Below are 12,534 nucleotides of genomic sequence, written 5' to 3' on the forward strand. Positions count from 1 at the left end.
ACCTCTCCCTTCTCATCTCTGCTTATTTCTTTGTGTTTTTTCACGTCACTCTGCCTTGTCTCCGTACTTTGTGATCGCTCCATCCACATGCTCAGTGCTGGGACGATGCTGTCACCAAGTCTCCCATGGTGACTGGCGCCAGTGAGGGGCAGGAGGGCTGTCCACAGGCAGGGCTCCTGGAGCAGGGGTGCAGGCTGAAGAAGCCCAAAGCCCCATCCTGTCAGCTGCCCCCAACCTGGGCTCCAGCCCCAGCCTGGAAGGGGAGGAAGCCTCTCATCCCTCTTGAGAACCCGCCAGGTGGGGCCCTGGTGCCCCCACTCAGCACTGTGTCCCATGGACATGCTCACACATGCTCACGGCACACACACTCCCTCTCTGTCCTCTCCCCACTTCCAGCCGCTGTGTGCTCCACCATCCCTGTCGCCGCATGTGCCGCTGTCTCCATGCCACCAGTGCTGAGTGCTCCATGGTCACACGTGTTCACATGTGCACATACTTGCATTGGGGCTGTCTCTGCCACCTCGCTCAGGCTTCATGCTAACTCTACCTGTGTGTGCCCCCACTCCCCCAGGTATGCGAGACCACCCACCCATCCCCATCACCGACCTTGCGGACAACATTGAGCGCCTCAAAGCCAACGATGGCCTCAAGTTCTCCCAGGAGTATGAGGTGAGGTATCCTTACCCCCTGCCATGTGCCTGGCCGAGGCTTAGCCCCAGGCCAGCTCCTGTCCTGCCTCAGGTCTCAGCTCTGGGTGAGGGGCTCCAGACCTGCCCAGAGCACAGATTGGAGGGCTGAGCAATGGTAGGTGGAGAACTCAGCTACTCAGCTACTTGGGTATTGGGGCGAGGCCCTTGAGCACCCCAGGTCTGGATACTCAGACACGTACCCAGACACTCCCAGAGACAGGCAAAAGCTCACACACACATAATACACACAAAAATCAGTAACAATGGCTGGCTTTTATCAAGAGCTTACTGTAGGCCAGCACTGCCTTAACATGCATCACTGCATTCAGTCTTCCCTACAACCCTGTGAAATGGGTATTATTATCCCATCTTACAGATGAGCAAGTTGAGGCTCAGAAAGGGGAAGTGACTTGCCCAGGATCAAACAGCTAATGACTAGGGGAGACAGGATTCATACCTAGGTCTACCTGACAGCCAGTGCCTGCACACGTGTGTGCTCATGTCTTTTCAGAGCTGCACAGATCACAGAGATAGAAAATCAGGGACTCAGCTCATGCCGCACAAACCCTTCTGCTCAAGGCATGCTTACATCACTCTGGCCTTGAGTCCTACCTGCTGAGGGCTCAGACTTCAGAGCACTGTTCCCTCAGCCTGGGGTCCAAGGACTTCCAGGCCACCTAGCTGGGAGGTGTTTCGCTATCGAAGGAGGAAATAAGGAGAGCCCCGCCTCCTCTGAGGAGCACAGAGGGAACTGTTGTGGCTCAGCCCTGTGGTTTCCGGTTTCCGTTGGTCCTGGCACAGGACTCACTCTCAGTCAGTGAGGGATGGACAGGTGACGGAGAGGCTGGCTCAGTCTGGGAGTTTGCTCCTCTCTGGTCAAATGTCCACCCTTGGTATCATAGACACCAAGATTCCTCTTCCCAGGGCTGTGGGCCAGGTTTCCACAGAGGAAGTTGAGCATGACAGGCAGATAGGTAAACATGGCTACTACGAGAAAAGCATGCTGCCCCTACCTGTGGAGCACCCAGGGCCCTGCTTTCCATGGGATCTTGCGGGGCTTATAAATCCAGTGAGTTGGGCTCCCTGCCTTCACTTCTTCAGCTGGCCAGGAGGGCCTTCCAGGGTCTTCAGCCCACACACATTTGGTCCCATGTCCCACATCCGCCCTTCTGCTGAGGCTCTGCGCCTCCCTGTCCAGGCTCCCAGTGTTCCCACTTCCACCTTCTGCCCACTTCTCAATTCCAGTCCTAGCTTTCCTTACAAGATCCTCCTGTAGCAGGAAGTCTTCCCTGGCTTCCCTGGCCTCCCGTTGACTTTCCCTCTGCTAGAATCCCATAGTTCTGTTGCCTTTAATAGTCAGTCAGTTGTCCATCATGCATTGTCAAGCACCTCCCGTGTGCCATCTCTGTTAGGGATACAGAGACACATGCCCTCGAGGAGCTCAGTCAGTGGGGAGATGAGTACGGACAGATAATCAACATGGGATAGGACGTTATGCCCTAGTATTGAATGTGACAGACGTGCGCAGAGAAGGTAGGCTGGTGGCACCCAGGCAGGCTGAGGGGCGGGCGGGGTGTGCTGTGGGGAACTCACGGAAGCAGTACACACTGTCCTGTGGAGAGTAACGGCTGGTGCCAAAACATGGAGGACGTTGTGTGCTATGCTGAGTTTGTATCCATCTGTAAGGAGAGGATAATAATAGAACCTGCTTCATAGGAGGATTAGATGAGTGAATACATGCAAAGTGCTTAGAACAGTGCCAAGCACGCAGCAAGTTCTAAGATTGAGCTGTTATTATTGTCTGAGGTGAGGCAGTGAGCAACCATGGCAGGCATTAAGCAGGAAATAGATCATCAGATCTGGATTGTATAAGGATTATTCTGGCTGCAGGATGGAGGTGGGCAAAGCGGAGAGGCAGAGAGATGCCAAGTCTGGGTTGGGGTGGCCTGGCCGAGGCCAGTGGCAGCAGTTTGGAGAGAGCTGAGGGGCAGGAGGAGCACCAGGACGTGGTGACTGACGGGACAGGCACAGAGGAGTTTCAAGGACAACTCACAGGTTCTGGCCGGGGCTTTTGGGTAAATGGATGATGATGTCCTTTAATGAGATTTGAGTCCCAAGTGGCAGAGCCAGGTTTGGAGGAGAAGCAGATGGAGTCAGCTTGGTAAGGACAGAGTTTAAAGGACCTATGAGATCTTCAGGTGGTGATGTCCAGGAGGCTACGCTGCTGGATGTTTACACTGGGGCTCAGGGTAGACTCTGGCCTGCAAGTTGGGTTACAGGCAGCTCCAGCACATGGGTGTAGTAAGATCCTGTGAGCAAATAAGGTCACTCACAGAGGTTGTGGAGTTTGAAGGGGGCCCAGGAATGAACCCTGGAGGAGTGCTATGTTCTGTTTACAGAAAAGGCAGGTGGAAGGAGAGGAGGTACGATAAACAGCCGTAGAGGTAGATGAAGACCCGGACAAGGTGGTACAGTGGGTGTCCGGGGCCCTCAGGGGTGGGCACTGCACAGCTGGCTGCCATTGCTTCCTCTCATCCTGCACTCATTTCATTAGTTGGGTGTAGGGCCCAAAGGGACTTTCCCTTGCCCCCGTGCCACCCCTGAGTATTCTACCAGGCAAAGGGATTTGGTACCATGGTCAGAGGAGGCGTTGGTCCCATCACCTTCCCGACAGGTGACGTGGCAGTCCTGAGCTCCGTGGCTGGGGGAGCTGGTGATCACCCTTTACCAGAGCACAGTGGGCTAGAGGGACTGGCTGTGGCCGAGGAACTGGATGTTGGCATCACCTGGAAGGGGGCAGTAGGGAGACCTCAGTTCTTACCACGTTCTACCTTCCTCCTCTGTTGCCTGCAGTCCATTGACCCTGGACAGCAGTTCACATGGGAGAATTCAAACCTGGAAGTGAACAAGCCCAAGAACCGCTATGCAAATGTCATTGCCTATGACCACTCTCGTGTCATCCTTACCTCCATCGATGGTAAGCCAAAGACGGGGCCCCCTCCTATCCCCTGCTCTCCTCCTTCTTGCTGGCTATGGTAACAGTTCATCCTGCAGAAGAGGCCCACGAGTCCTGGGGTGCACTGAGGTGTGGTGGGTGGGGCTGGGAGGCCCTGGGACAATGCTCTCTCACATCCCTTCCTGTCTACAGGTGTCCCGGGCAGCGACTATATCAATGCCAACTACATTGATGGCTACCGCAAGCAGAATGCCTACATTGCCACACAGGGTCCGCTGCCCGAGACCATGGGCGATTTCTGGCGGATGGTGTGGGAACAGCGCACAGCCACTGTGGTCATGATGACGCGGCTGGAGGAGAAGTCCCGGGTGAGACTGTGCAGGGTCCTGCCGGGAGACGGGGTGGAAAAACACCACCAGGTGACTTTAGGCACCTTCTGTCCCTGTGGGAAGAAGTTCCTCAAGGGACGCCCCAAGTGCTATTGTCTTTCTGAGGTGTTATGGTCCCCAGACACTAGTAGATTCCTAGGATGTTAATATGTTACACCAGATGCTGCATTTTCTGAGAATGTTAATATGTTCCCCAGTTGCTGGCATGTTCCCGGGATGTTCACATGTTCCCCAGATGCTGGAGTGTTCCTGGGGCATTAACACATCTCCTAAGTTAATTAGTGGAAAGAGCGGCTGTTATTTGCTTTTGCAATGCAAAGTATCGAGTGGAACATAAAATTTACAGAGCTTGAAAATGGCACATAAACATTATGGGTAAATTTGGCAGAAAATGCGCCTGGTGTGATTTGATCATGAATAAATACATTTCAGTATTGTCCTCATTCCCCTAGCTAGGTCAGCAGTGGCAGCGTAGCATGAGAACCTGACGTGAGAGGGTGACACGGTGGGTCTGAGAGTTTAAGGTCGGGGGGCCTTGTCGGCAGGTAGTCTAGCTCTTCCAACTGGCTTCGGCCCTGGGGACCCTACCCCTCTGAGCCTTTGGACACTTCCAAACACTCTTGTACCCTGCCCTGCTTGTCCTTCTGCAGGTGAAGTGTGATCAGTACTGGCCAGCCCGGGGCACCGAGACCTACGGCCTCATTCAAGTGACTTTGCTAGACACAGTGGAGCTGGCCACATACACTGTGCGCACCTTCGCACTCCACAAGGTATGGCCCTGCCCTGGTGCTTGTGCCCCCCACCCTTCCCAGGTCCTAAAAGGACATTAGTCTGAGCATGGCGTGCTGGGGGTGGGCAAGTGGGAACTTGGGGTGTGGGGTTCAGAGGTGTGTGAGTGCGCTGTGCCGGCCAGCACTAGGTTACTCTGCCCTGAGTCTGTGGCAGGCCGACTCTCTTCGTCTCACCGTCTCTCCCCACCCACCCTTCTCCCCAGAGCGGCTCCAGTGAGAAGCGGGAGCTGCGTCAGTTCCAGTTCATGGCCTGGCCAGACCACGGGGTTCCTGAGTACCCGACCCCTATCCTGGCCTTCCTGCGGCGGGTCAAGGCCTGCAACCCGCTCGATGCAGGGCCTATGGTGGTGCACTGCAGGTGAGAGGGTACAGTGCCACCCAAGGGGCGGGGTGAGAGATGGGTGGGCCTCTGCCCCAACCCGAGCCCATGTCCTGCAGCGCGGGCGTGGGCCGCACGGGCTGCTTCATCGTGATCGACGCCATGCTGGAGCGCATGAAGCACGAAAAGACGGTGGACATCTACGGCCACGTGACATGCATGCGATCGCAACGCAACTACATGGTGCAGACAGAAGATCAGTACGTGTTCATCCACGAGGCGTTGCTGGAGGCCGCCACATGCGGACACACAGAGGTGCCTGCCCGCAACCTCTACGCCCACATCCAGAAGCTGGGCCAAGTGCCTCCTGGGGAGAGTGTGACCGCCATGGAGCTTGAGTTCAAGGTGGGCCGGGGGTGAGCCTGGACTGGGTCTGGACTGGGTCATGGGAATGAGTCCCCCTAGGAAGCCAGGTCTGACCAGCCCCTCCCTCTCACTAGTTGCTGGCCAGTTCCAAGGCCCACACATCCCGCTTCATCAGCGCCAACCTGCCCTGCAACAAGTTCAAGAACCGCCTAGTGAACATCATGCCCTATGAGTTGACCCGTGTGTGTCTGCAGCCCATCCGGGGTGTGGAGGGCTCCGACTACATCAATGCCAGCTTCTTGGATGGCTATAGGTCAGCATGCTATGTCTGCCCGTGACCATGCCCTACGGGTACCTAGGCCTGCACCTGGCCAGCTGGTGCTGTAACAGAGTAGGACCAGCCCAGAAGACCAAAGTGGGCTTTCTGGAGGAGGGGCGATCTGAGCGGGGCTCCAAGGGAGGACCGGGCAGTCTTGGGGAGACTCTGGAAGCACAGCATTTCCAGCATGTCCAGTCTTATGTCCACCCCAGACAGCAGAAGGCCTACATAGCCACACAGGGGCCTCTGGCGGAGAGCACCGAGGACTTCTGGCGCATGCTGTGGGAGCACAACTCCACCATCATCGTCATGCTGACCAGGCTCCGGGAGATGGGCAGGGTGAGCCCACCCTCGAGGGCCCTTCTCGTACCTGCCACCCCCTCACTCTTCTTTCCTTTCACCCCCAGCCACTCATCAGTATAGCCCCTGACCCCCCATTATCACCACCTAAGGAGTCCTGCCCCAGAATCCTCTGAAACCTGGAAATCCCCTCCCACATTCCTCCCCACCTGATCATGGGGGCTGGCCCCTCTGTCCACAGGAGAAATGCCACCAGTACTGGCCAGCAGAGCGCTCTGCTCGCTACCAATACTTTGTTGTTGACCCAATGGCTGAGTACAACATGCCGCAGTATATCCTGCGTGAGTTCAAGGTCACAGATGCCAGGGTGAGTGTGGACAGGGGAGCATGTGTATTTACTTGAAAGCGTGTCTGTAATTGCCTAAGCTCGTGTGGAGTGGAGGCTTCCTGCATGGTACCCTAGCTCCAACTGCAGGAATCTGAGGCTCTATGAGAAGGAGGGGGCAGGGCACGTCTCCTGGGATGCTTACCTGTGTCATTCATTTTCCTACCTTCCTGGCCTAGTGGGGCTACAGCCCAAGGCACTAAGCCCATTCCCTGCCTACCTCTCCCAGGATGGGCAGTCGAGGACAATCCGGCAGTTCCAGTTCACAGATTGGCCGGAGCAGGGAGTACCCAAGACAGGGGAGGGCTTCATTGACTTCATCGGGCAGGTGCACAAGACCAAGGAACAGTTCGGGCAGGATGGACCTATCACAGTGCACTGCAGGTGGGGCTAGTCCTGGGGGGCTAGGCAAGGGTGGGGGGTCCTGCGGGCTTGGTGGACAGGACCCTTGACCCAATGCTGTCCCTGAGCAGTGCTGGTGTGGGCCGCACCGGGGTGTTCATCACTCTGAGCATCGTCCTGGAGCGGATGCGTTATGAGGGCGTGGTGGACATGTTTCAGACTGTAAAGACCCTGCGCACACAGCGCCCAGCCATGGTGCAGACAGAGGTACGCGGGCCACCGGGTCGGCACGCAGGCACATGCCACCAGCACTGGCTGTTGCCTGCTCTGCCAGGGACGCCGGGGCAGGGGGAAGGGAATGCGCTTGTCATTTGGCCCCTGCACTGAGCACCAGTAGCGTCCCTGGCTCCAGCTAGGGTTGGACATGGCAGTCCGTATGGGGTGCGCAGAGGGGGACAGCAGATGGTGGTGGGCAGTGGGGAAAGGAGATAGATGAACCTTTAGAGGTTCTTCCAGGTTCTCTGGACACTGTCTGGGGCAGGTGTTTGGGTCCAGCACCTGCTCCTGGCCAGCAAAGAGTGAGTGCCCTTGCCAGTGTGTCAGGGTACCCGCTGGCACTGCCTACACTGACCAGCCCCCTGTCCCGGCAGGACCAGTACCAGCTGTGCTACCGTGCAGCCCTGGAGTACCTTGGCAGCTTTGACCACTATGCAACGTAACTACCGCCCCCCTCTCCTCCGCCGCCTCCGCCTGGGGGCCTTGGAGGGGACCCAGCTCCTCTGAGCCATACCGACCATCGTCCAGCCCTCCTGCACGGATGCCGTTACTGGCAGAGCACAGCCCACTGGGATCACAGCGTTTCAGGAACATTGCCACACCAAACAGAGAGCCCAGAACCCCCCTGGGCGAGCGGGTGGGCGCTGCAGCCACTGTCCGCCAGGCCCACCCAGAGCCCGCTCCAAGTTCTCTGTTCCGCTGCCGCGTTTCTCATGCTTCTTCTCATGGGGTGGGGATGGGACAAAACCTCCTTTTTATACATTAAGTGGGGTAGACTGAGGGAGTCTGGCCTCTTCCCTCTGATTTTTCCTTTTGCAAATTCTTAACTGCAAAATGGGCTGCTGTGGGGGATGGGGTGTGGTTTTCTTTTTTGAGTTCACTTGAATCCTTTTTTTGTATGACTTTCACCTCGGAAGGACAAACGCCTTCCTCGTGTGTGTGGAGCGGGGGCTGCCAGCCTAAGCAGGGGCCTCACTAATCTGCTGCTCTTCCAGCCTTTCAGACAATATCCTGTTTCAGCCAAATGCAGGGAACAATTTTTTTTAAACTTTTGTTTTATTTTTCCTTAAGAGCCTTATTTTAGGCCCCACAGACAGTGGTGGGCGGGGAAGAGATAGGAAACACTCAGCCTCAGTTGTCTGTTCCAGTGTGTGTTTTAACATTCGCAGCCCCGAACCACAGACACATCTGGGGTTGCCTGGCAAGGCGTTCCTCATCACCATCGTGTTTGCAAAGATTAAAAAAAGCAAACAAAAAAAAACAAAACAAAAACAAGCAAACAAAAAAAATCCAAAAAAAGGAAGAAAGAAAAGAGTCACATCCTGGCTTCTACTTCAAACCCCCTAGAGGGGAGGTGGCTCCGTGTGCCTGGGCCTCCCTGGGAAGCCACCAGGCTGACCTCTGGGCCCACAGAGCCTTGTTTTTGTCCTCAGCATTGCAGTGTGGTATGGTGTTGGTAGGCTATGGGTCTGGCCGTGTGGCCAAGGCAGTTGGCACAAGACAGGGTGTGTGACACACCTTGCCCACCTCAGGGCCAAGCAGGGGCGAGGCTGGCCCTTTCAGGTCCAGGCCAGTGGGCCTGGTAGCACATGTCTGTCCTTAGAGAAGGAGCCAGATGATTTTCTCCCTGGTTTGCAGCTGTTTCAAAGCCCATGAAAATCGCCCTTTTCTACTTCGAGATGCCCTCATAAACCAATGTGGCAAGACTACTGGACTTCTCTTAATGGTACTATAATCAATCCTTATAATCTTGGCTTGCTGAGGAGAGGGCCTCTTCCTCTGGGCAGTGAGAGGGCCTCTTCCTCTGGGCAGCACTATCTAGGTAGGTAAGTGGGGGCGGGGAAGGGTGCATAGCTGTTTTAGCCGAGGGACGTGAAGCAGACGTCTCCAGATCTAGCTAGGCTCGGTCGAGATCAACAATCCAGGGTTGGTAATGTTGGATGAGACATTCATTTTTACCTTGTGGATGCTAGTGCTGTAGAGTTCACTGTTGTACACAGTCCGTTTTCTATTTGTTAAGAAAACTACAGCATCATTGCATAATTCTTGATGGTAATAAATTTGAATAATCAGATTTCTTACAAACTTGGCCTCTGTCTCAGCTCTTTGTGGAATTAGTCTAGACCCTATAAGTTAATATGTAGGGGTAAGTTCTGGATATTTCCCATTCCTAAAGAGACAGGCTGTCCTTAGTGTTTGTGACAAGATCGGGTCTCAGCACGGTGCCCACTTTCAGAGAGGAGCAGTTACCCTGAAGACTGAGCCACTGGTGCCTATAAAGAGCACCGCATGTTGGACCCAGCTCCCTGCGCTGGGAGTGTACACACCTTTATGTATCAGCATACATACAGTTCTTGCAATATGGGTACTGGACATTGGTGCAGCCTCTCCACTAGTGATCAGGTAAGTCCTACCAGGTTGTCAAACCATGGGACTTCTGGGGTCGTAGACAAATGAGACCCAGAACAAGTGGGAAAGAGAAACAAGTGAGCACCGACCGGACTCTAGAGTGTCACGATGAGCCCAATACAGAGGTGCTGTGGGTGCGCTGAGGCAGCACCTGACCTCCAGGGAAGGCTTCCTGGAGGAGGTGATGTTAGCTGGATTCTGAATGGTTCATAAGGTGAGTAGTGGTTACTTTTCAAAGGTAAGAAAAGATTTCCAATGGAGAGAGCAACTTGTACAAAAGCTTGGATGTATGAAATGGCACAATAGAAGCCACAAGGAGTACAGCATGATGGGTAAGGAGACATGGGCTAGAAAGGTAGGCTGGAACCAGCCGAGGACTTTGAATTGATGGCAAAAGGGATGTAAGTGTCCCTGTCAGGTGAAGTACCTCTGCAACATGCTGTGCCACCACCATCGCGGCCCTCACTATACTCCAGTGTTGGCGTCTGTCCCCTCGGGCTGAGATTTGGGGTCCCTAGCACCTCATTCACTGCCTGGCATATTTCTGTTTGTTCAGAAAAACAATACCATCATTGCATTATTTTTTATGGTATTTGAATAATTGTTGGCTACATAAAAGAATGAACTGTTGAATATTTCCAAGGGAGAGATATGTGTCACTGTCATTTGAGGAACAAAACCGTCAGAACTGCACCAGGTGGGCTCTGCAGGCAGTGCTTTATGGACATGATCACTAAGTCTCAGAGCAACCCAGCAGAGCAGACCCTCCTCTCTCACAGGTGAGAGGACAGGCTACCCAGATTAACTTTGCGGAGACTACAGGGCAAGTAAGTGCCAGAGCTGGGACCCGTACCTGGGTACATCAGCTCCAGAGTCCCTGCCCTTTTTCCATCCCCCGGTGTCAGCCACGCACCCCTTCACTCTCATCCCATCCCCACCTCTAAACTCACTTCTCCGGGACCCCCAATCACAGTGTGCGGCACCCTGTCCACCCTGCTTCCCAATCAGGCATCTCTCTTCCTCACCGCCACCTTCAACTAATCAAACCCTGCCCGTTCAGCCTCCTCTCGCTCATACTCGTTCAATTCTCTGCATTTACACTGCTCTGTCCCAGGTTACCCCATCTTGTCTGGACTGTGGTCATGCCTTCTACCTGGTCTACCTGTCCCAGTCCTGCCCTGGCCAACCCATTCTCAGCACAGCAGCCAGAGTAATTCTTCCTGTTGGCAGACAGGACCATCTCACTGTCCTGATGAGACCCTGGCAAGCACTCAGCCCAAACTCCACAGGTTTCTGAGGCTGCAGGACCTGCCTCTGCAGCCTCTCCTTCCCTCGCCCTTCGCTCCCTTACCTCCAGCAATGGCACAGTTTCCTTTTAAGTTTTGTGCCTGCCTCACTGTATCCTCTCAAAGCTCCGTTCCTTACTTACCACAAGCTATTCTGGAGCATTCTCCCCCACCTCTCAGCTGCCTAACTCTTGCTCATTAGTCTCTACTGAAATATTTCCTTCAAAAGCCATCTTTGACCATCCTACGTGAGGTTAGGTGGCCCTGCTGTGCAACTAACTTGAAATATGTATTTTTTAATGTCCTTATAACGGTACAGAGTGAGTCCTATTATGCCCATTTTGCAGATGAGAAAATTAGGTCTCATGCACTCATTCAACATACTTAATGAGCATTTGCTATGTAGGAGTCACATCAATGAACTGACCTTGTGGTAGTTCTACTCTAGTAGGCTGAAATATAATGCATATGAAAAATAAACATACATAGTTTGTTGGAAAGTGTTAAGTGCCATGAGGAGGGGGTGATTAGAATAGGAGATATGGGGAAGGTTTGATTACTAGGGTGGCCAGAGCAAGGCTTGAGAATAGTGGAGGACAAGGCCAGAGAAGAGATGGGGGTCAGCACCTAGACCTTTGGGAGGGCTTGGGCAGAAATATAGGTGTGGCAAGAAGTGGCTAGATACTGGTTATATCTTGGAAGTGGAACCAAGGATTTGCTTATGGACTGGAGAAAGAGGAGTCCAGGTTGACTCTGGTTTTGGCCTGAGCAACTAGAAGGGTGAACTTGCCATTTATTGAGGTGGGGAATGCTGAACATTAGGGCTGAGTAACCTACTTGAGGCTCTCAACGGGTGTGGTGGAGCTGCTATGACTCCTAGGTCTGCCTGACTCCAGGGCTCTCCCGACACATACCTGCCTATAGCTGGAAACACATGCATTGAGAAAAAAATATTTGGCAGGAAATGCATAAAGAGCTCTAAGTTTGGGTGATTTTTTTTCTTTGTAATTTTCCTAATTTGTCAAGAATTAATAGTACTTTAATTTTTTCAAATTGTATAATTTTAAAAATTATACAATTAATACTTCTGTTTTAAAAAACAACAAAAATCTTCCAAATAGGATAGAAGTGTTAAAGTCTCCATTCTCTCCGTGTCCCCCGGCTCCCTGGAGGGAGTGACAAAAATTTATATACCCTTCTGGGCATTTGCTATAAATATACAAATGTATATAAACTTTATTTTTTTTACAACTGGAAGCATGTTATTCATATCCTTCTGCAAATTACCCTTTCCATTTAAGTTTAAGTTTCGATGTCAGCACCTCATTTTTTAAGCTGCTACAGATAAGCCATAATTTCATAGTTATCAATATAGCTTTTTTAAAAAATATGGATGCACATAATAAATAGAGAAAAATAATTCCATCTTGAAGGATACAAAACAAAGGGTAAGCTTTCCTTCTCCTCTCCCCAACTTGTGTTATTCCTGGGAGCTTCTGATTTTAGTTCTTTAGGTCGTGGGCATCGTATCTCAATAAGTTGCACCTGAGTCAATGGTAGCTGGTGACTCCACAATAAAATGCCTGGGATTTAGTCAATTCGTATGATCTCCCTCCTGTACCTCCTGGTTTTGTTAGATACAGTATTACTTTCAACAATTCTGGAGCTTTTTTTGTGACAATATATTTAAACATCTATTACTTTATT

General features: G+C 52.8%; 1 protein-coding gene across 8 annotated transcripts in view; it reads left to right on the plus strand.

Moving 5' to 3' along the window:
• Positions 1-9,217, plus strand: part of PTPRF (protein tyrosine phosphatase receptor type F) — an 82,402-nt gene extending 73,185 nt beyond the window's left edge. For all 8 annotated transcript variants that reach the window (XM_016123708.2, XM_016123711.2, XM_016123709.2 and 5 more), the window contains 12 exons: positions 572-669; positions 3,543-3,666; positions 3,838-4,013; positions 4,685-4,804; positions 5,029-5,183; positions 5,264-5,549; positions 5,645-5,823; positions 6,042-6,168; positions 6,371-6,496; positions 6,744-6,898; positions 6,988-7,123; positions 7,507-9,217. In XM_016123708.2, coding sequence (XP_015979194.2) covers positions 572-669; positions 3,543-3,666; positions 3,838-4,013; positions 4,685-4,804; positions 5,029-5,183; positions 5,264-5,549; positions 5,645-5,823; positions 6,042-6,168; positions 6,371-6,496; positions 6,744-6,898; positions 6,988-7,123; positions 7,507-7,575 — 1,751 coding nt within the window. In that variant the 3' untranslated portion in view covers positions 7,576-9,217. The remainder of the gene's footprint in view (positions 1-571; positions 670-3,542; positions 3,667-3,837; positions 4,014-4,684; positions 4,805-5,028; positions 5,184-5,263; positions 5,550-5,644; positions 5,824-6,041; positions 6,169-6,370; positions 6,497-6,743; positions 6,899-6,987; positions 7,124-7,506) is intronic.
• Positions 9,218-12,534: the final 3,317 nt, after the last annotated feature.

This window comes from Rousettus aegyptiacus, unplaced genomic scaffold (assembly GCF_014176215.1).
Source record: "Rousettus aegyptiacus isolate mRouAeg1 unplaced genomic scaffold, mRouAeg1.p scaffold_m13_p_1, whole genome shotgun sequence".
In the NCBI taxonomy this organism is placed as follows: domain Eukaryota; kingdom Metazoa; phylum Chordata; class Mammalia; order Chiroptera; family Pteropodidae; genus Rousettus; species Rousettus aegyptiacus.